Source organism: Trachemys scripta, chromosome 4 (assembly GCF_013100865.1).
Source record: "Trachemys scripta elegans isolate TJP31775 chromosome 4, CAS_Tse_1.0, whole genome shotgun sequence".
Taxonomy (NCBI): Eukaryota; Metazoa; Chordata; order Testudines; family Emydidae; genus Trachemys; species Trachemys scripta.
The window spans coordinates 18687590-18711543 of record NC_048301.1 but is presented as its reverse complement, the minus strand read 5'-3'; the positions used below and the strand labels follow the sequence as shown (position 1 = coordinate 18711543).

Below are 23954 nucleotides of genomic sequence, written 5' to 3'. Positions count from 1 at the left end.
AATTGTGGGTTTTCAATAGATTTTGAGGTCAGAAGTGGTCATTATGATCATCAAGCCTGACCTCCTGCATAACAGAGGCCAGGTTGTGTGACATGTATGGCTCTCCAGACAAAGACCACAAATTCATTTCACATACGCCACATGATTGCAACCACTACCTGTCTGGAGTCCAACAACCATCCTAGAGATTGAAATTGTTATAGTCTGTCACTAAGCCCCTGAGCCATACAGTCCCCAATGAAGACACTGAAGAAATTCCTTTGTCACAAGCATTAAGAAGTACAGGAACGTTCTTTATGAATGTGCACAGTACCAAGGCTACCTTATTGGTATAGGACAGGTCTCCCAACACTGCGTACATGCTACTCTTGATTTATCTTTCACACTCTTCGGCACACAGCAGCTCTGTGATCATTCTGGATAAGGGTCATGCACATTTGCCAAGGCAGGTGTCCCACCGGAAACGGTTTTAAAATAGCTAACAAATAAACTTTGAAAAAAACAGGATTATAATAGAAAAGCTGGCAGACCTTAAGGGAAAAAAAACCTTATTTTTAAATACAGATTCTAATTTAATCCAGCACTAATATAACAGAGGAGCAAAGAATGATTACTCATGCATTAGTATAGAGTAGACCTGGAACACCTGAATATCATGAGCAATTACCTTGAATTTATCAGGGCTCTGATAGACAGGCAGCACTCAACAAAAGGAAAGACAATATTACAGCCGATTATTACAGCTAAACATTTGCCTTACCTCTTTCTCCCTTCCTTGTTCCAAGTCTCTCTCTCAAAATCTAGACATTATTTAACTAAATCAGAAATAGGTGAGTAACTTAAAATTCTGGTAATAAACAACACCATTCACAGCTCCCCTTGTTTCGGTGTCTTAATACAAATTTATTGTTCTAACAATAATAACGTACGTACAGTCACAAACTGAAGAGTAATTTTAAAGTTGCTGCTGTCCCTTTAAAGCCTCTCCAAAACCAGAGTCTTGTGACTCCTTGAAGACCATATAACTTTTCCTGACATTGTTGAGAGTAAAAAAGACTCTTGAGGGTAGGATGTTAAATAGTTTGCTTATTGGGTAGGAATTAAGATCCCTGATTTGGTTTAAAACTGTGTTTAAGGTTTTCTTGAACATCTTTATCTCTTTATAAAGATCTCAAACAATAATGGGAAGACAAAAAAAATTGTGAAATCACAAAAATTAATAACATCACTTTACCAAATCCTTGAAACAAGCAAAATACTAAATACCTATTGTAACAATGTTGCTCATTGTGAGACAATCAGAAGTATGTACTCTTCAATGATTGGAAACTTGCTATAGATGTGATTGATTAGCTTCCTGTCTGGTTTATTTATATATCTTAGATTTATATTTAGTTGGCTTCTATTTACTTAGTGAACAAGTCATTTTATTGTGTTTCTCTGCTTCCTGAGGGATAGCTCAGTGGTTTGAGCATTGGCCCTGCTAAACCCAGGGTTGTGAGTTCAATCCTTGAGGGAGCCATGTAGGATAGTGGGGTGAAAATCTATCTGGGGATTGGTCCTGCTTTGAGCAGGGGGTTGGACTAGATGACCTCCCTTTGAACCTTGATATTCTAAGAATAGTTATATATTTCACATTTAAAACTAATACATTTGGATTCACTTTACTTTCAAGTCGGCTTTTAAGATAAAGCTTCTGAGCTAGTTTGTCTGCAAAATAGGAAATGTCCGGTTTTTGAAGTGTCTCTATTCAGCAGATGGATGGGCTCTCAAATACCCAGTACAGATAATAAGGTCTGACATGATAATGTAGCAATGGATCTTCAACAACTCTAGGAACTGAAAACTGAGCTGTGCAAAGACTCTCAGAAGTTAGAGGTAAGTAAGACTTTTTTTTTTAAAAATCTAACCTTTTACAAAGTAAGAATTTAAATCCTAACTTTGGGAAATTGTGTGCTTCTACATCACATGTTTTCAATCTATTGGTACAATAGATTTACGTAAAAGAGATACACCGCTTGCATTCTGTCATACCACAGACATCGATAACCCTCCTAGGATTAGGTTGATTTAGCAGCGTATTGAAAAGAAATAGCCACGATACTGGCAGTTGTAGGTACATTTACTTGAACTGGATTATCTCAGTTAGGATATCCTATTTCAATCAAGCTCTGGCTTCTGTCTCTATGCATGCCAATAGAATTGCTATTCCTTAACTAGCCACCTGCATTCCATGAGATAATTGGTTCATTTTCACAGGTTTCTATGGCAAGCCGGTCCCTGCTCTGTTTATTAAGGCATAGCTAAGATGATTTAATTAGAATGATATGAAGGCTCCTCTTAAATGCTTAGATTCAGAGTTACAGCCGTGTTAGTCTGTATCCGCAAAAAGAAGAACAGGAGTACTTGTGGCACCTTAGAGACTAACAAATTTGTTAGTCTCTAAGGTGCCACAAGTACTCCTGTTCTTCTTCTTAAATGCTTGAAGATAGTGGATTTTGTACGTAAAGCTGCAGATATTCTAATAGTAAGAAACTTCTTGTGCAGCTTTTCTTTAAATATTCCCGCAGGCTCACTTGAACATTAACTGCAATGCAAGCTAAAGTGCCTTCAGGTCAGTGGCACTGCTATGGGTACCCGCATGGCCCCACAGTATGCCAACATCTTTATGACTGACTTAGAACAATGCTTCCTTAGCTCTCGTCCCCTAATGCCCCTACTCTACTTGCACTACATTGATGACATCTTCATCATATGGACCCACGGAAAAGAAGCCCTTGAGAGGAATTCCACCATTATTTCAACAATTTACATCCCACCATCAACCTCAGCCTACACCAGTCCACACAAGCGGTCCATTTCCTGGACACTACTGTGCTAATAAGCGATGGTCACATAAACACCACCCTATACCAGAAACTACTGACCGCTATACTTACCTACATGCCTCCAGCTTCCATCCAGGACACACCACACAATCCATTGTCTACAGCCAAGCTCTAAGATACAACCTCATTTGCTCCAACCCCTCAGACAGAGACAAACACCTACAAGATCTCTATCAAGCATTCTTAAAACTACAATACCCACCTGCTGAAGTGAAAAAACAGATTGACAGAGCCAGAAGAGTACCTAGAAGTCACCTACTACAGGACAGGCCCAACAAAGAAAATAGCAGAACGCCACTAGCCGTCACCTTCAGCCTCCAACTAAAACCTCTCCAGCGCATCATCAAAGATCTACAACCTATCCTGAAGGATGATCCCTCACTCTCACAGATCTTGAGAGACAGTCCAGTCCTCGCTTACAGACAGCCCCACAACTTGAAGCAAATACTCACCAGCAACCACAAACCACACAACAAAAACACTAACCCAGGAACCTATCCTTGCAACAAAGCCCGATGCCAACTCTGTCCACATATCTATTCAAGTGACACCATCGTAGGACCTAATCACATCAGCCACGCCATCAGGGGCTCAATCACCTGCACATCTACCAATGTGATATATGCCATCATGTGCCAGCAATGCCCCTCTGCCATGTACATTGGCCAAACTGGACAGTCTCTATGCAAAAGAATAAATGGACACAAATCTGACACCAGGAATCATAACATTCAAAAACCAGTAGGAGAACACTTCAACCTCTCTGGTCACTCAGTAACAGACTTAAAGGTGGCAATTTTGCAACAGAAAAGCTTCAAAGACAGACTTAAATGAGAAACTGTTGAACTAGGATTAATTTGCAAACTAGATACCATTAACTTGGTCTTGAATAGAGACTGGGAGTGGCTGGGTCATTACACAAATTGAATCTATTTCCCTATGTTAAGTATCCTCACACCTTCTTGTCAATTGTCTGGAATAGGCCATCTTGATTATCACTACAAAAGTTTTTTTTCCCTCCTGCTGATAATAGCTCATCTTAATTAATTAGCCTCTTAGAGTTGGTATGGCAACTTCCACCTTTTCATATTCTCTGTATGTATATATATCTTCTTACTGTATGTTCCATTCTATGCATCTGATGAATTGGGCTGTAGCCCATGAAAGCTTATGTTCAAATAAATTTGTTAGTCTCTAAGGTGCCACAAGTACTCCTGTTCTTTTTAGTAAACTCTTAAACTGTCTAACAGCATGGATTTCTCTAGAGGTTCTCAAAGTATAATCTATAGTGGCACTTTGTTATAAACCCCTTTATCATTCAAAGCATATTAACTATAAGTGTACATAACATTCATATTTAAACAGGGTTTTTTTAAAAAGTTGCTCTGCCTGTATAAGAATCCTACAGTAATAACTTAAAACAGTTCTCTGAAACAAAATAAAGCTTCCTAATTAAGTCTATTACCGATTCCACCAATAGCATAATTAACATGCATAAGCAGTAGAAGTTTAAGATGATTATTTCTAATATAATATTTATCATCTCATTTTAGTCTTAACACTTATAACACCGAAAGGATTATTTCTTATTCAGATAGTTCACAGTAATAAAATCCTCACTTACCCTGCTAGAGTAATTACAAACATCTGTACAACTTTAATACAAAGACTGTATGATCCTGAAGGGGATACATTAAGTTGCTTGCATAAAAGAAATCAAAATCTATTTTACCTTTGGGAAAGCATTAGTGATTATTTGTACAAAAATCATTATGGGAAGTCACAATGAGAGACTTCAAGTAGACAGCAGATATAAATAATGCTCATTTGCTACTTTAGGTCTTTAGCGGTTGGCTATGTAAAATTTGAAGTGATTCCATTTCATACATAAATCAAATGTAACTTTGACTGATTTGATGCTTTTGCTGGTTTCTAATGCAAAGCTCTTGTTCATAAAGATTAAAAACCACAAGCCAACAGTCTTAACACTTTCTTTTAACTTAGGTGCCATTGTTCCCAAGTTTACTGTGGATATATTATAAAGTCAGTGAATATATTGTCATCAGTATAAAAGGTGCTGGCCTTTTGGGATGAGAGTTGGTTTGGGTTACTGTAGAATTTTTAGGGCAGTAGTATAGGACTGGAAACCGGTAAATTTCTGAGTTCTAATCCCAACTCTATCATTGACTTCTGTATCTTTTTGCAAATCACTTTTTAAATTCGTTACTTAATGTTAATCCAGAACTTTGGAAATACAAAGCATTATATAAATACTAAGGCTTCGGTCCAACAAACATACCTGAGAATAACTTTACTCATAGTGCCATTAAAGTCAATGGTGCTACTCACATGTATGTTAAGCCTGTGCCCAATTGCATGATCAGAGCCGTAGTTATTGCTGCTACATAAATTATTTAAAGGAGTAGATGTTTACCTGCAATCCTTAGAGAAGTCTTCCCACTGCCTATAGATCTTAGCTTCCTTGCCATTTGAAGTGCAATAGGCAGTGTTTCCACCTGCTTTCCTCTTGAGGTTAGTGATGAAGACGACTGGTAAAGTTTGTTATAAAATGTCAGTAGGTAGCCAAGGAAACCAGGAAGCATCTTCACACCTTTTTTCTTTTTTTTGTCTCGGGCAGTTCTTAATGCCTTCTCCCTGCCCCACCTGTGGCCTCCCCACATCTTTTCACATCACGTTTGCAAGGCAGTAGGCTTCTTCTCTCCACCACTTTCAAGTTGGTGGCTTAATGGGGCGGGGGGCACTCAAATGCTCTGCTAGATAGCTATTACATTGTTTCATATATTCCCTCCAGTCTGCCATTGAGACAGCTAGGCCCTCTAGGTGAGGGAGGCAACAGGGATCAGTGGATAGGCCACTAGACTGGGAGTCAGGAGACCAGAAGTCTATTTCCATTCTGCCACCTCAAATAAGTCACTTATCTTTCTGTCTATTTTCCCCATCTCTGAAAAGAAATTAATGCTACTCAGCCATCTCTTGTACAATGGTTTGAGATATACCAAGGAAAGGCTTATATAAGAGTAGGGTATTATTGTTTAATGTGGTAGACTGCCTTACATCTCCATGGGTAAGTCCATTGTCTGATCAGATATTATTAGTACCCCATGTAGACCAAATGATATAACAATAAGCTACAATAAGCCCATAGGGTTTTCAAAAGCAAACTGTCCTTTAGATATTGATCTCATAGGCTAGTATCTTTCACAGAGGTCTAAGGTGCCAGCAAACTTCCTTTCCAAGGCATTCTAGCACCTTTTTGATCCATGGTAGTGGTAATGGACAGTGTGAAATGACATTTACTTTATGCTAGTCACAGAAATGGCTGCCACTTTAAAAAAATCATTACTAAAGGATTGGACTATGTGCTCTGGGAGACCACCGTGATATAAGGAGTGAGAAATTAGGTCCTAGTCCTACAGTTAGGTCCATGTGGGCACAAAGGGCTGCTGGTTTCCCTGAGATCTCTTTCAATTTGTCCATCCCTGCAACTTCTCCTATCTGGCTCCTATATAGATCCTATATCAGGTTCTTACTTGCAATTGTCTTGCCAGCAAGGGACCCTTCTGGTCCTCTTCCCATTCATTTGACACTTCCAATAAAATATGGGGGGGAAAGTTCACAGGGACTTCATTTGACCAGGCATTCAGAACTTGAACCTGAGCTTGCATACACATGCCTAGCTTTATGCAAGTGAGTAGTCCCATTGAATTCAATGGAATTTCTCACAGGCATGTGTATGAGAGTTTTCTGGATTGGGCCCCCTGTTTAAAGCTGCATTAGCCTTGTTCATTTCTCCAGCCTTAGCCACTATGTTGCTAATTAGCTAGTGACTTCACTGAGGGTAGGAAACTAATGTTTTCTGGCCTGTTGACAGTTCTAGTTTTTAAGACATACTGATACAACTACCTCTTTGAAACACTGAGGAATGTGTTGTGATGTGGTTGTATCAGCCTGGCTACTATAAAGGAGAACTCTGCCTCTCCAACCTATTAACATTCTCTGGGAGAATCCATAGAGTAGTGAATGTGGGAGAACCACTGGATATGATTTAGCTGAACTTTCAAAAAGCCTTTGAGGGGATCCCTTGCAAGAGGCTATGAAGGAAACTAAACAATCACAGGGTGAGAGATAAAGATCTACCATAGATTAAAAATTGATTGAGAGAAAAAACAAAAAATAGGAATAATTGGCTAATTTTCAAGCTTGTCTGCAATTTACTCATGCCATATGTAGGCTTCTAGGGCAATGAGCCAGCCCTGCCACATAACCCTGGGCTATCCCCAGGTGTAGACTATTTACTCATATTACCTACAGCTTCTTTCAGGGGCCTCTCATTTCTGAAGCCTAAGTAATTTCAGTGGCAATACTTAGGATTCTTGGATCTCAGGCCTGGGTGACTCATTCTAGGTGTGGCTTCCCCTGGGTTCCATCAGATTTCTGTTTGGTCTTTTCCCTCACAGGTGAATGACTGTGGGAAGGGGGAAGTGTTTGCACTGACTTCCTCTCAGTCCTTGAAGTAGGTGAAACAGCCCAATGAATGGATGAGTGATAAGGAAAGGGAGCAACAAGGGAAGCAGAATGATTGTTTCCCCTTAGCTAGTACCTGCTTCTCATTGCTTTAAAGTTGCAATGCAAGGGTGGGGAATACAGTGGAAACAATGCATGGGTTTGTGGTCTGTGCTTTGCTTTCATTGATGCTGGATTACTTCCTGACATGGATGTGTTAAAACCATGTTTAAAATAGAATTTGTTCGTGCAAAGCAGATTTAAACATCAACAGGTGAAATATTTCAAGTAAGGCCTGCTCCTTTTGTATTTCCATATGGAATTTTTCATTAGTCAGTACTGGAGAACCTCGCTAATCCATAGGCTTTATTATTTTGTAGAAGAGGAAAACAACATTGAGGAAGCCATGGAGAGACTTCCAGCACACAAGAAATGTCCAAATGGTAACAAGTTGGCACAAAAGAGATTGGTTCAAAAAGTGAACAAGTGTATTCAAGTTGACATGGACTTAGAAGAGGAGTCCCTCAGTGCAGATCAGTGCACTGCTACAACTATCTGCCCTCCTGAAACTCTAACCCTTTCACGGCAGCCACTAAGAACTTCAGAGAACTCTCCATCCTCCCAGCTACTGGCCTGTTCAGCACTGCCAAGGCAGTGTGAATCTCCACTTCCTGCTCTGCCACCATCACCTCTGCCCCCACCGCCCCCTCTGTGGCCTTGCGTTGGGCGAAGTACGGTACCTATGCCACCTTCTTATCCCCCATCATGCAGTAATGCTGCACCTGATGGTGCTTCTTCTGGACATGAAAGCGAGCCTTGTCCTAAGAAGGCAAAGACACCAACATTACGAATGAAGCCATTTGACTGGCAGAAGCTTCCCTGGGATGTGGTGAGAGGTAGGTGCTTGTAACACTGCATTCATTTAATGACTTTACAACTCTTTAAGAAAAACATCACCACCAAAGGTTAGGCCCTGATCACCACAAGCTGCTCCAAGTGGGTGGCTCCTTACACCTGCTCTGAGTCGTGTCTCCCCTTCCCCTCCCATCAAGCATCCCACTGCATAGTGGGGCTTGAGAAACTGGGCTTTTAGTTAGTAGAAATATTTGCTTGAGTCAGAGGGCCTTGGGGGTGAAGCACAGAACTGAGAGTCATAAGATCTGTGTTCTGTTTCCAGCTCTGCTAAGTGAGGCCTTTGACATGTCACTCAACCTCTCTCTCTCTGCCTCAGTTTCTCTTCCATAAAATGGGGTTATTACAGAGGGGTGTAGAGACTTTACTAATTTAATGTTTTTAAAGATTTTTGCATAGAAGGGTCTACAGTACTACAAATTCATTTAGAGAGCACACTAATGTTTTAGCAATGAACTTCACCAATGTGTGGTATAGGTTTTTTTTTTAAACTGATGTTCTGACATTATTATTTTTGATGGAAGCAGCGAAACAGATCTTGCACTGCCAGAAAACATCAGTCACCAGCCCATTTCCAGGAGAGTTTATGCAGCCTTGGGAGTCCTTAAGTATTTTAAGCAGAGATGTTAACCTAATTTGAGCTCAATGTCCTGTGTGCGCATATTGCTACTCTGCAATATGTAGCCGATCAGCTAGAGCAAACAGAAGTTAGTAGAATCCATTCAGCTCGGCTGCTGTCTTCAGTTCATTTAATTACAAATGGCTGTAGTTTTCCTGATTTAATTAGCCTTCAAACTTTTGGGATATTGTCTGTGGGAACTGCTGCTCTTAGATAATTTCCCAGTGTTTCCCTTTTAGTAAGTAGTATTGCATTGAACATGATGTGCTGAGTTTACAGATGTCTCTGTAGCCAGTCTTATTACCTTATCTTTTTCAGAAAGTCGCTCCATGTGGGCTTCAGTGACCAGCAGCAGTGATGAAGTTATAGAGCCTGATTACACAAGCATAGAGCAACTCTTCTGTGTTTCACAAACAAGCCCTAAGGAGACAACAGTACCCAAAATAAAGGAACCAAAAGAGGTACTTGGGCATGCTTCACTTCTGGCTAATGTAAAGATCATGGAAATGACCCACCTAAAATGAAAAACTTTTCTTTTTAGTTGTCTCCTGTGTTTTTATACCATAGTTGACTCTTTATTCTTATTAGCCTTTCATAACGCAGTAAGATGCCAGGGATATAGTCCCTCCCCGTGCTTTTGATAGCATATGGCATATGCTTTTAGGGCATATGATAGGCAGTGTTACAGTAAACAATATTTCATTAGTGCCAATGAAGATTACATGCAGTCTTCTGGGTGGGTACTGACTGGGAGTCAGGCATGCTGGGGTACTCTGCCCCCTTACAGTCTTTGGACAAATGGCTTCTCCTTTCTGTGCCTCAGTTTCTCTAGCTGTAAGCAGATGATACTTGCACTCCTTTGTGAACTGATTTGAGCTTAACGTATGAAAAGTGCCATGTAAGTAATATAAACCAGATACACTAAAATCAAAAAACCCTTGCCTATATTTTATTAAAATCAAGGAAAACGTTTCTTCTCATCTGATTGCGTTTTTTGACACAGATCACATTTATAGATATGAAGAAAAGCCTCCTCTTGAACATATTTTTGAAGCAATTTAAATGGTAAGATTTGAAGAGTACCGCATTGTTTGAATAAAATACAACCATGGTATGCAAATCAATTCAACAGTAATATTTTAGATCCCCTAAAGTATCTTTATTAGGGAGTCAAAATGTATTTTCTTTTAAAACAGTAATATGCCTGGCAATATGTTCCTGGACCAAGTCCAGGATTGTGCTATAGGACCTCAGGGTGAATGGGCTAAGCATCCAGAAGGGGAATATTCATACATAATAACAAAGGAATCTTTCAGATTGGTGCATCTGCTGGGCATTAGTGACATAAATATTAATTGCTGACATCAAATGTGCATGGAGATTCCTGATTGGAAGTTCTAAATCCATTTAATAATTTAAAGAAACACTTCAAGTAATTTAGACCCAAAATGTAGTCAGTCTTGAGTCATCTTTTCTTTCAAGAGGAAAATAGCCTACTAATTAATAGTAGAATGTTGTCAAAATCATGGGCTGAATTAGCCCATAGGCTGCTGCGAAGGGGAGGAGATCGCAGCAGGTCCTTGGCCAAATCTCTTCCACAGAGATTCCCCCATGTGATCACGTGGTGAAGGTGCACTTTCTACACACACACACCATGTAACAGGACATCTCCACTGGAGCCACACTGCAATGTACTCCTACCGGGCCTGGTTACTCCAGGACCCACCTTTAAGAGGAAATCGGTACCATGGAGGGAATGTCCCGGAAAAGATAACTCAGCCCCAGCCTGTATTAACTTAGTATAAATGCTTGCAGTGTGTGTGATGTAGGGGCGGGAGGATGGAAAGAATGGCATGTAGCCCATCCAGTCACTGCTTCCTCCCTCTGCATGGACCCTAAATGTAGAGAGAGGCCCACGTGGGATCAGAGAGAGGTTGGGATGGTGTTGCAGAGCTAGCTAACCCTGCCCTTCCATTTGTGAGTGATGAGATCCATGTAAGCGTGACCTCTTCTGCTCTCAGCTTGGTGGTCATGCTCTATCCCAATTAGTATAGCAGCTGTGGTTTTGCAGAACCAACACCAGAATTTTTTGGATTCAAGTCAAATGTATCTTGTTTCACCAAGTTTGGGACAGCAGGGAGAGGTCAAGAGGGGGTTTGGATAAAACATTCTGGTTTGGGCCCATCCCAAACTAGTGAAATGTCTTCATTAAAGCAGAAGGAGAGTTGTCTGTTGCTTTGACTTCTCTGAAAGGTGGCGGGGGAGGATGGGGGAAGGGAGAGGAGGAAGCTGGCAGGGGGAGAATCTTTTCCTATGATACTGGAAACTCAACCAAATGGAGCCCTCTAGGTTCAGTGAGCAAGCCAAGTGAAGTTCAAAATGTTGCCAAGAAACATAAACAAACAAACAGTGACAAATACATCAGGCTTCTAAAATTCTTCCCGTTTTAATAATCTAAGCAGGAATGTACCAAGAACCTATCTTGACAGTTTCCCGCTTAGTATCATCCTATTTTTCTAGCACACCTATGATCCTAGAAGTAAAGGTAGGTAAGCACAATAGAGGGGAAAAGCAGTAACTTCCATTTGACCTTGATCCATTACTGATACAATGTTAGCTGCAGAATCGGTTCCTCTTATTTTTGGCATGTTACTCCTAGTTCTACTGTAGCTTTTAAGTCTTTCCTGCAGCTCGAATGAGGAGGTTGCTGACATGATTGAGAAAGGGGACAGGACCAAGTTTGATGCTGACACTCTGAAGCAGCTAATTAAGCTACTGCCTGAAAAGCATGAGGTATTGACACTATCTATTCATTCTTACACATCTACAGCGTGCTTGGTTCTGTATAAAATACAGACGAAGTCACAGTCCCAGCTCTTAAGATAAGAACATATCAGAGGGTGGAGATGGATGGCAGGACAGAGATCACTTATGTTATGTTCTTAAAACACTGGGTTTAGCACAGTGGTTCTTTTATATTGGCTGGGTGATAGTCTAATGTTAAAATATGTTAGCACTGTGATTTTCAACCTCTTTTTTCATTTGCAGACCCCTAAAATTTTTTGAATGGAGGTGCAGACCCCTTTGGAAATCTTAGACTGCGGTCTGCGGACCACACGTTGAAAACTTTTGTTCTTAGACGTAGTCTGCAGACCCCAGGGGGTTCATAGACCATAGGTTAAAAACCACTGTGTTAGCATATATATGCTTCTCTAAAGAAGCCAGATTTCCAGAGGGACTTTGGTGATAAGGAGGGAACCTTTAAGTTCAGAAGTGGCTGCCTAGCTTGGGTGTATATTAATATTCATTTGTCTGGTGATAGATCCTCAGTCACGGACACGGACCCCATTGTGCTGGTTGCCATACAAACACAGAACAAAAAGATGGTGTAAGCTCTTTAGAGCAGAGACCATCTATGAATTTGCACTCACAAAACGGTCCTTGCATGCTCAATTGCCCACCTTGTCCATTGAAATACTCATTGATATGTGCAGCATCAGGCAGTCACTTTTGAAAAGTGGGCTCTGTGAGTACGGAATGCAATTACCAAATGCAATTATTCGTGTTAATGGATTTATTCCTTGTTAGATAGAGAACCTGAAATCCTGCAAAGAAAAAGCAAAACTAGCAAATGCAGACCAATTTTATCTCCTCCTTCTTAAGATTGCTAGGTAAGGGAAATCTTCACTGGTGGGTGTGTGAGTGTGTGTGTGAGAGAGTTTTTTTTCTCTCTCACTCTCTGTCAAAATGGATCATCCCTGGGGACTAAGCCCACAACACTAGAAGCATGTGCCTCTCCTGCTTAACCTTAAGTAGCAACTCCTCTATTTGTAGCTGTAGTAGACTCCTTTCTTCTCTGCACCAGCCACTGTCAGGGGTCACATAATATACACTAAATAGTGGATTATGTGTGTGCCAGGCAGTGTTTGACCAGAGGAGCAGCCTTCCTGAATTAACTGGGCAGACTGGCAGACATACTGTCATCTTTGTACTATTTATGAGAACACTGTGATGTTGTAAATTGTAGTGATGTTCTACAAAAAATCTGAAGGTTTGACTATTCTGCATTCACAGAGAGACTGTTTTTAACTTTCTGCAAAATGCTGTAGAAATGTTTGTATCTGTCTCGAACTGCATTTATTGCTTTAAAATAACCCCTTTAAAATGCTTTCTTGACTATTCGAACATTCGTATACATTACTGTGGATCACTGAGCAGGATTCAGGATTTCCATGCTGGCAAACACTGCCTCTCATTTAAGAGGAGAAGCACAAACCCCAGACAAAGCTGTATAACAGGAAGCAGTGTGGTTTAGTGGACTGGGACTCAGGAAACATGGGTTCTATTCCCAGGTCTGCCACTTGCCCACGGTCACCCAGCAGGCAAATCATTTCACCTCCCTATGCTTCAGTTTCCCCATTTGTAAAGTGCTTTGAGATCTACTGATGGGAAGTGCTAAGTGTTATTATTTTATTACCATAACTGCTATGATGTGTTTCTCTTGCATAGGTTGCAATATGATGTTGCCTTTGTGGGTGTTCTGGTGGGAGGGGGCATGATAATTGTTTATAGGACACTTGTCTAAATGTCTAAAACATTTGATTTATTTGTTTGATTTATTTGTAATCTAATCCAATGAGGGAAATATCTCACGTGGTGGCATTAAGAGAACAAGATAACACTTGCACTGGTCTTAGTTCAGCAATGTGTTGCTGTCATGCTAGACATGCTTCAGCTAAGCACGTCTGTATTTCTTGCATTGACTTTCTCTTTTAGCTACCAGTTGCGAATTGAATGTATGCTGTTATGTGAAGAGACAAGCAGTCTGTTAGATTTGCTATGGCCTGAAGCACAAATGATCAGGAGAGCCTGTGAAAGTAAGTGGGATGCAATTGTATCAGTGCTTTGTGCTAAGAGCCAAGTGAAAATTCACCATTAGTTGAAATGGAATGACACCTAGGCCGAGTGAGTCTCTTATTATCGAACAGGAAGCTCTGTGGGAGCACTAGCCACAGATTCCCATTTCTGGAATAATGCAGAACTGCAATTTGTACAGTTCAGCTGTGAGATGGAACACACAGAATGGGGGAATGCTTCTAGCAGATTGTGAGTAAAATATAGGTGTGCTGACTAACTCCTACCAAAGATCTCCACTAGTGAGGGGGAAGGTCCCAAATTCTACATATAGACGATTTGTTCTTTGTTTTAATGTCGGCTCATTTTTTGTGTGTGCAAAAACCATCACTTTTTTTTAACCATTGGGAAGATGAACAGAAAAACACCTGATGTTGACCCTTTTGGCTTGATGCACTTCAGAAATTGTTCAAGCAGTTCTTCCTCCTATTGATTAATTTATACACCGACATATTCTAAACGTAAAGGGAAGATCAACTTTCCACGCAACTATACAGCCCAAGCCTACTTGGGACACTTTTATTCAACTTATTTATTCCTGTTTCTTTTTACATGCACAAACGAATTCTATGTCTGGCATGTTTCCAAAGCCATAAAAATACTGGCCCTGCATAATCTGAGAAAAGACCTTTGTGCAAGCCCTGTTTAAACTTCAGGAAAATCCAATTTCAAAGTCCTTCATTGAATTTATTTAAACCGTCCATTTTAATTTTTTTAGCACTTCTTACCAGTCACCGGCTGCCCATTTTCTGTCTGTTGATTCTTAAAGTTGGAAACTTTCTGAACTATGTAAGTAAGGCTTTTAAAAATCATTACATTTTGATAGATGGCAAAATATAATTGCAATCCAGTCTCCTGCGTATGTATAAAATAAAAATAACAAAAATTGAATAATGGAGCTTTTTTTAAGCTGAAACAAGGATTTTATTTGATTTTATCTATCTTTTAGGGGCGTCACACTGGAGATGCTGGTGGTTTTAAAATTAACACTTTGCTCAAACTAACTGAAACCAAAGCAAACCAAACTCCTATTACTCTGCTCCACCATATTTTGGAGGTACCACTGCAGTTTCTTACTGGGAAGTTAGTCTTGTATGTAATATATTTCCAGACGTACAATCAGCTAATGTTAATGTGATCTAATTTAAAATGTACCTCACTTACATTTTAAGATCTGCTCCTGCACCTGTTGTTGACAAAGGGAGATTTGCCATTGATCTCAGTGAGGACAGGATCAGATCCATATACAGTACCATCTAAATTCTACCGAGGTCCTATTCTTGACTTAACGTATAAAGGGCCATACTGAGTCAGACCAATGGTCCATCTAGCCCAGAATGCTGTCGTACGACAGTGGCCAGTGCCAGATACTTTAGAGGGAATGAACAGAACAGGAGAATTTATCAAGTGATCCGGCCTCTGTCGTCCAGTACCAGCTTCTGGTAGTCAGAGGCTTGGGGACATACCGGAACATGAGGTTGAATCCCTGACCATATTGGCTAATAGCCATTGATGAACCCATCCTCCATGAACTTATCTTTTTTGAACCCACTTATATTTTTGGCCTTCACAACATCCCCTGGCAATGAGTTCTACAGGCTGACTGTGCGCTGTGTGACAAAGTACTTCCTTGTTTGTTTTAAACCTGCTGCCTATTAATTTCATTGGGTGACCCCTGGTTCTCATGTGAAGGGGTGAATAACACTTCCTTAGTCACTTTCTCCACCCATTCATGATTTTGTAGACCTCTAAAATATTGCCCCTTAGTCACGGGTGGATTAGGGTTTTGTGGGGCCCCTGGGCCAAAGCAAGTTGGGGCCCCTCCCCACCTCTTCCGCTTGCAGTCCCCCTGGGCTCCTGCCAGGGTGCGGGGGCTTGCAGGAGTGCTGGGTGGGTGGAGTGGGGCAAGCCCCCGCTCCCCAGCTGGAGTGCTGGGCGGGTGGAGTGAGGCAAGCCCCCATGTCTCAATCCTGCTCCCCAGCAGGAGCGCCGGGTGGGTGGAGCTGTCAGAGTGCAGGGGTCCCCATTTTTCTGGGGGCCCCCCCAATTGGCCAGAGCCCATGGGCACGGGCCCAATTGGACCAATGACTAATCTGCCACTGCCCTTAGTTGTCTCCTTTTTTCTTATCTGAACAGTCCCAGGTTTTTAACCTCTCTTCATATGCCCTCTGTTCCATGCCCTTTAATCATTTTTGTTGCCTTTCTTTGTATTCCAATTCCAATATCTTTTTTTTTTTTTGAGATGGGGTGACCAGAACAGCCCACAGCATTCAAGGTGTGGGCGTATCATAGATTCATATAGTGGTTTTATGATCTTTTCTCTTATTTTCTATCCCTTTCCTAATGGTTCCCAACATCGTTAGCTTTTTCGACTGCTGCCGCACATTGAGAGAATGTTTTCAGAGAACCACCCACAATGACTTCAGCTCTTTCTTGAGTGGTAACAGCTAATTTAGACTCCATCATTTTGTATGTATAGTTGGGATTATGTTTGCCACTATGCATTACTTTGCATTTATCAGCTTTGAATTTCATCTGCAGTTTTGTTGCCCAGTCACGTAGTTTTGTGAGATCCCTTGATAACTCTCCGTAGTCAGCTTTGGACTTAACTATCTTGCGTAATTTTGTATCATTTGGAAACTTTGCCACCTCACTGTTTACCTCTTTTCCCCCAGATCATTTCCCTGGATCACCCTTGTCCACATGCTTGTTGACACCCTCAAAGAATTCTAATAGATTGGGGAGGCATGATTTCCATTTTCTAAAAGCTTCTTTAATGTAATATCTCCTTGCTGCTCCTTTGTCTCCTCCTCCTATCTTTGCACCTTCATTCATGCTATTCTCATGCTAGGGCCAATCTGCCAAATGAAATGAATTTTCTGTCCTCTATTAGTGAGAGACAGAAGGTCAGGTTCTTGCATCGCACGGGATGGCTGGTGAACATTGACCACAAGCCCTGGCGAGCATCACCCCAGTGAAAGGTGATCCTGCAAGTGGCATAGAGCTGGAACAGAGGCTTGTATGGCCCACATTCTCTCTGGCGCTGGCAAGGCAGAAAAAGGGTGTGTGGTTAGAAGAAAGGTGTCTTCAGGATGCTCCTTTGCCATGCCATTCCTGTGTTGCATTTTTTGCCCCCTTGTAGGTGTAATAGACTGGCGCAAGTCAGAACAGTCATCAGGTTGCTTTGTCAACACAGTGCAAATGGAGAGCATCTATAGGAACACACTAGGGTCAGAGCAATTCAAAGGAAACTTTACACATACACCTCTGATTTGACTTCTATGTGTTTTGGCTCTGCCCAAGAATCTGTTTCAAGAAGAGTTTCTTGTTAGGTATGTGGAGGATCTAGCATGGAGCACGTACTATAAGATGCAGCGTTTACCCTATATGTACCAATTATCAGATTACAACACAGTAGAGTTAGATAAACTGATATTCCCCGTATGTACAGCTATGAGACTGTTTAAATCAGTGTAGTAATAATAGGGCTAAACTTACCCCAATATGTGTAAACCGTACTTTCTCAGTTCTCACTTTTTTAAATTAAGTGTCTCGGTGCCCACATGTATAAGGAAATGCACTATGCAAAATAAACAAATTTCACTTACATTTTAGGAAGTTGAAAAAAACCATCCGGATCTACTACAGCTTCCCAATGACCTTGAATGTGTTTCAAAGGCAGCAGGGTATGACTTTTTTTTTTTTTTTTTTTTAATCTTTAATGTGGGATTCATAAAAGTACTTAGTCACATAAACCCCAGATTTAGGTGCCTAAAACAGGGACGTAGGCACTCAAGTCCCAGTTTTGGCTCTACTGCAATCCGCAGAACTCCTGTCGAACCCTGTAGACATCTAAACTTGCTCTGAGTCTGTTTCCAAAGTCTATAATTCTGCCTCTGAACATGTGCACTGCTGCAGACTGCCTAATCCCCCAGAGTGATTTCACAAACCAGTGGAAGCTGGGCATTTGTCTGCATAAGTCATACACAGTCATACGCAGGGCCTGATCTGACCAGTAGGCATGCTCAGAGGCATCCTGCTGGATCGGATCCGATTCAAAATTTGGCTGGATGAGGAGCCGCTGCCATCTGCCTTATAACTTTGTAGCTCAGTGGTTGGAGCACTTGCCTGGGATATGGGAAAGCCAGGTCCCATTTCCCCCTTCTCAGGCAGAAGTGGAGAAAGGCTGTAAACAGGGGGCTCTCACCTCTCAAGAACAGTGCTCTAACCACTGAGCTATGGGATATTCTGAGGTGGGGCTCCCTCAGTTAGAATCATAGAATATTGGGGTTGGAAGGGACCTCAGGAGGTCACCTAGTCCAACCCTTTGCTCAAAGGGGGACCAATCCCCAGACCCTTAAATGGCACCCTCAAGGATTGAACTCACAACCCTGGGTTTAGCAGGCCAATGCTCAAACCACTGAGCTATCCCTCCCCCTTTCTCCTGCTAAAGCTATTCCACTATGGATAAATAATGAAAGAAAGACTGGACCCAAGCTCTCACCTTTTAGGGAGGTGACCATAACCACTGGACTACAGAGTAATTTTCTTTCTCTCTTTTGCCCAATGACTAAGTATTTATCCAAAGAGGAACACGGTCACTGAGGGAACATCACATAAGAATTAACATTATAATTGGTGCTGATTTATGCTATATGCATTCATAGAAACTATATTCTAGGAGTCTGATGTTTTCCTTGCAGCTAGTCACTGAAAGAAACTCCATCTGGAGATGGACTCACATGGTCAAGCAGTTGCTAAATAATTAAATGCAAAGAGCGTATTAATTTTAAGAAAATAGGGAGTATTTTGGCTTTAGCTTAAATTCTGAAGAAGTAGCTTGCTAATACTGTTGGAAGGTAAAAGTATAAATATCCCATTACCTAAAGCTCAGATATGAGTATTGTTAGTATAAATATGCTCATCATATATTCATTAATTTAATGGTATTGGGGTTAAGCCACTCCGTGAGAATTTTCAAAACAAATTGCAAACCAAAAACCCTGTTGATTTAAATAGATATCCAGGTTTTCATTTGTAAATATGAAAGGAGGGGTGGCTTTAATGTTGCTTTAGCAGTTTATGTTTGGATGTACAGTACAATTCTGCCTCATGTTATGTGGATACAATGCTTTGCTTACCATGAAGGGATAATCAGAAACTGGAAGGTATGTTGGGACCCCTATGCTGCCGCCACATATACTTTTGAGGTTCCCCATGAGCACAGAGGTCCACGCATTGGGATGCTATTGCAGGATTGGGATTTTACATTCTTCCTCTGTTAACAAAACAGGCTAGTCATTATATTGTTTGCAATCCTCTTGGTTTACTACCTTCCTGTGCAATTTTCAGAACCAACTTTGAAGTTATGAAGGCAGAGGCAGATGCCCATTTAAAGAAACTTTTGAAAATTGAGCATAACATGTCATCAATAGATGATTTAAAAGCACAATATGGAAAATCTATTCAAGTAAGTGACATGGGTCTGATCCATCTCATGCTTCCCTCTTCAAAGATGTCCTATATCTCTAGGAGGTCACAAACAGGTCAGAAGAAGGGGTGTACTTTTATACCTAGATTGGAGGAGGGTCCTGAACCCTTTTTCAGAGTTCATGTGCAGTCACAGTATGGAAATGGTTGAACCACTGGTTCATTTAATCCCCCCCAAAAGCTAAAATTAAGCCTAGGCTTCTACAGTATACAGATGTACCACTGCGGCATGACATCATCTAGAAAAGCAGAGGAGTTATTTCTGTTTTTTTACTTGAAAAAGAAGAAGAACAAAAAGGTTCTTTTGTATGCATTTATAAGCATTGATTATCATGGGTCCAATCTAACTCTGCTTAACTTAACATAACAGGATCAGGCCCTTCCTATGGTTAGAAAGTAGGTGCATCTTAAACAAAACTAAACCCTTGTATATGTATTGCACATCTCCAAAGTAAATAATTCACTATCACACCATCCTTCAGAGTCTGTCATATTATAAAGAGATACTCTTAAAGCAGGGTAATATTAATTAAGAGCATGGAGGCAGTCGTGTTCCTCATAAATCTTCTGCTTAGCCATGTAATGCTGGCCAAGAACGCCAAGTGGTCATGTTGTGACAGTGACACTACATGATGTGTTAGGGGTAGGTGAGGTTCCCCAATAGTTACACACTTTTGAGGAAAACAACAAGTAATGTAATTACAAGCAAAGTAGCATTCTGTAACTAGTTCTAACTTTCCAGGAATTGCTGTGTTTCCAAAGCAAGCAGTACTTTGAGTTCTGTCTGATTTTCTAAAAGCTATTGCACCGATTTGTTAACAACTTTGCCCCTCCCCTTGAGACTTCCGGGTAATTGAGATGCATGTTGCCTTTAACCTGAATAAATTGCATTGTAAATATGCCTCAGGACCATATAAACCGTTGGAAAGAACTGGAGGAGGAGCTTGCCACCATTGAAAAGAAGAAGGCAGAACTTGCGGACTACCTCTGTGAAGATCGAAACAAATTGTCATTAGAAGATGTGTTTAACACAATGAAAACCTTCAGGGATTTATTTATCAAGGCACTAAAGGTGGTTTACACTTGTGAATAATTAGGGCTAGATTGTGATTTGAACTTATCACCCATGCATGGAAGTATGAATTCCCCTTCCCTTCTAGGCCCCTTTACACCAATATATGGGCTACCCAGACCTTGGATCTGAGTGCATAGGAGTCAATGGGGCTATTCACCTGCTTATGTTCCCCCCACCTCCAAGCAGGTGTGCAGAGAATGGGTGAACAAACTACTACAAAAATCCACTATTTGTAACAAAGAATTAAGGACGCTCCAATCTCTTGGCCTCTCCTTAAAATGACTGGCTGGCCTCAGTGAAGTAAAAGCTAGCGATGTGTAAAAGTGAGTAAGCAAAACTGATAAATTTTTAGAAGGGAGTAAAATCTTACTGAATAGCAAGACTCAAAACATGGTAGGGAAGGCCTACCTGGTGTTTACTCTGAAGAGCCTTCATTCTACCACTCATCCCAACAGTCCAGTGACTGAGCCAGAGCAGTGGGTATCAAGTGAAGAAGCATGTTTGGAATAGCTTTTGCTTATAACTGCAAATATCTCCGTCAGCTCTTCTCCAGTTAACTTTTCTCTTAGATGTTTTATTTCACATTCTATCTCGATGTTTGGACGTAGGAAAACCAAGAAAGGAAGGAACAAGCTACAAAGGCAGAGAAAAGAAAGAAACTGCTTGAAGAGGAGGAAGCTAAGCGGCAAAAAGGAAAATATGGAAATATCAGTAAGTCTCATAAAAGTATTTTGGAATTATTTGCTACTTTTAAGGAGAATGTATGTCTCTATAGATGTGGATGATCTGATTTGTGACTGAAAAAGCATTGGTTAATTTTCTAAGTCCTTAGCATACTTATTCCATCAGATATGGAAGAAATAAAAAAAACACTAATTTTGAAGCCCTTTTCACACAAGAATGATAAAAATGTACACACCTCTTTTCTTACACCCCTCACAATGGGGCTAGAGCTAAAAATAATCACTCACGGTAAACAATGCATTAGCAGAAATAGAGGCTAATTTCAGTTTGGAGGCTTCTGATTTCTTTGCATTTCTTTTAACACTCATTTGCATCTTTTTAGGATATGACTCTGTTAAGGAATATTTGAAACTAAGCTGTGTTGGGCAAAGCACATGTTACTCTTCCCCTTCTCCTCCTTCTCCTCCCCCCCCCCCCCCATTAGGGCTCTGATTCAGCAAATGCTTAAAGTTAAGCACATGCTTTGCTGAATAGGAACTGGATGACTTGCATTCTTAAAGTTAAGCATGCACCTAAGTGATATGCATTTTTAGTGTAAATGTGTGCATGTGTAAATTTAAAATTCCATTTATATTTTAAGTTCACTTTACATGAAGGTTTGTGCCAGTAAAATTTGATCACTTGATTGTTCCGAGATTGAATGTAAAAGGAGTATTAGCACAGCTGAACGGGATTCATGTAAATGTTTGATTGGATGTTCACACACAAATATTTTGCATTTTTCAACAAGCTCTGAGTAAGAATCTGTGACCAAAAAAGCTCAATTCTTCTTTAGTCCTATTTGTTTTAACATCTACTCCAGTTACTGATCTTTAGAAACTTCTTCTAAAGAAAAATCTGAATGTTGATAACCAACCACAAGAGGGCCAAGATTGTCATTGGACAGACTGTATTTCCAATATGTTGTGTCATTAGCACGTAACAGTACATTTAATGTAAACTTATATTTAATATAGTCTTACTAATTAGAATAATCTACATTTTACTGTAAATACAAAAAGTAATTTAATATATTGGAAAGTTACTTAAATATAAAATTAAGAGTGAAATTTACCCCCTATGCAGAGAGACAGCACAAGGCCCTCTGCACCATTTAAGCTCTCCAAATTGGGTTTAAGAAGGACTCAAGCAGTGTTGGCCCACTGTATCAGGGTGAATTTCATCCTATATGGGTATAACAGAACAAGGAGTAATGATCTCAAGTTGCAGTGGGGGAGGTTTAGGTTGGATATTAGGAAAAAACTTTTTCACTAGGAGGGTGGTAGCACTGGAATGGGTTACCTAGGGAGGTGGTGGAATCTCCTCCTTTAGAGGTTTTTAAGGTCAGGCTTGACAAAGCCCTGGCTGAGATTATTTAGTTGGGAATTGGTCCTACTTTGAGCAGGGGATTGGACTAGATGACCTCCTGAGGTCCCTTCTAACCCTATTCTATGATAACTCAAACATGAGTTAGGAATCTGGACTGAAGTTTCTTCCTCACTATTTATTGCAGAAAACTGTATGCCTAGCTACTTCAGCACTTGTGGGCATTCTTAGCTGCAATTCCTATTCACATTGACTTTTATTAAAGTAAGCTGGGGGACTATCAGCTCTGATAAAGTTAGAACCTGGGTGTTATTTAAGCTCCTCTGAAAATTCGCATCCTATGTATACACCTAGACATTTTAGAATCATGGTAATGGTGTTTTGGGTTGGTTGTTTGTTTGAAATATATGAACTAGATTTCTGTTTTAAGGAGGAAAAATTGGATGGCAATGGATTAAGTGAAGTCCTATTAGCATGTACTGACCGGATTCTTAGGCCTTGATCCAGCAGAGAGTTAAGCACATGCTTAATTTTGCTCAGTGAGTAGTTCTATTGGAGTCAATAAGACTACTCATATTGTATAAAGTTAATTAAGTGCATAAATCTTTGCAGGATTGGGACCTTAATCTTTGATTTACTGACACAAATGACTGTCACAAGTTCCTTCAAGCCAATATCTGGTTTCTGTATCTGTGCATATAATTGAGGATCACATATCTGCAGATGACAAACAGGCCCTTAGCTGTAGCGGTCTCTCAGGATTTCAGAGTGCACTGCATCAAAGTATTTTGATATGTATTATAATCTCATTCTTTATAGTTCACAAAGGAGCTGAGAGACCAGAAGCATGTGTCACTGATGCCTTATTAGTAGATATAAGGAAAGGCTTTCAGCTATGGAAAACTACTAGGAACAAGTCTGAGCCAGAAATTGTTCTCAAAACCTCGCCTACTGAAACTGGTAAGAGTACAGACCCAACTGCACCTGCAATGTGGCTACAACTATTAAACACTAGTCTTCCATTACACAATGCTAAAAAGATATAGGTTAGGATTTTCAAAGAAGCCCAAAGGAGTTAGGAAGCTAGCTCTAAGGTGACCAGATGTCCCGATTTTATAGGGACAGTCCCAATTTTGGGGTCTTTTTCTTATATAGGTTCCTATTACCCCCCCTCCCCCAGTCCCACTTTTTCACACTTGCTGTCTGGTCACCCTAGCTAGCTCCCTTTGAATGTCAAAGGAATTTAGGTACCTAGCTCCTTTAGGCTACTATTGAAATCTCAGACATAAGTGATTTTATTTGCATTATTTTTGATGCTTTATAATGGACAAGAGATTCTTTCTCTGCTGCTTCATTTTTCTTTAGCTTCTGTTACTTCAGCTTCCATTACCTGAAGTTACCAGACAGTTACATTGTTGAAGTGCCTCACACCAGCTTGCTTCAAGGAACTAGTCTATATATTATGTGTGCAAGATGCTGAAAT

At 40.5% G+C, this 23954-nt stretch overlaps 1 protein-coding gene across 1 annotated transcript; it reads left to right on the top strand.

Annotated features, from left to right (window-relative positions):
* Positions 1-7728: 7728 nt before the first annotated feature.
* On the top strand, positions 7729-23865 carry LOC117876108 (inverted formin-2-like). Its single transcript, XM_034767916.1, has 14 exons — positions 7729-8308; positions 9262-9404; positions 9947-10008; positions 11634-11736; positions 12532-12614; positions 13720-13820; positions 14576-14646; positions 14807-14914; positions 17473-17543; positions 19210-19327; positions 20255-20419; positions 21031-21133; positions 23291-23431; positions 23837-23865. Exons 1-14 carry the CDS (start codon positions 7729-7731, stop codon positions 23863-23865), a joined length of 1878 nt encoding a protein of 625 aa, XP_034623807.1.
* Positions 23866-23954: the final 89 nt, after the last annotated feature.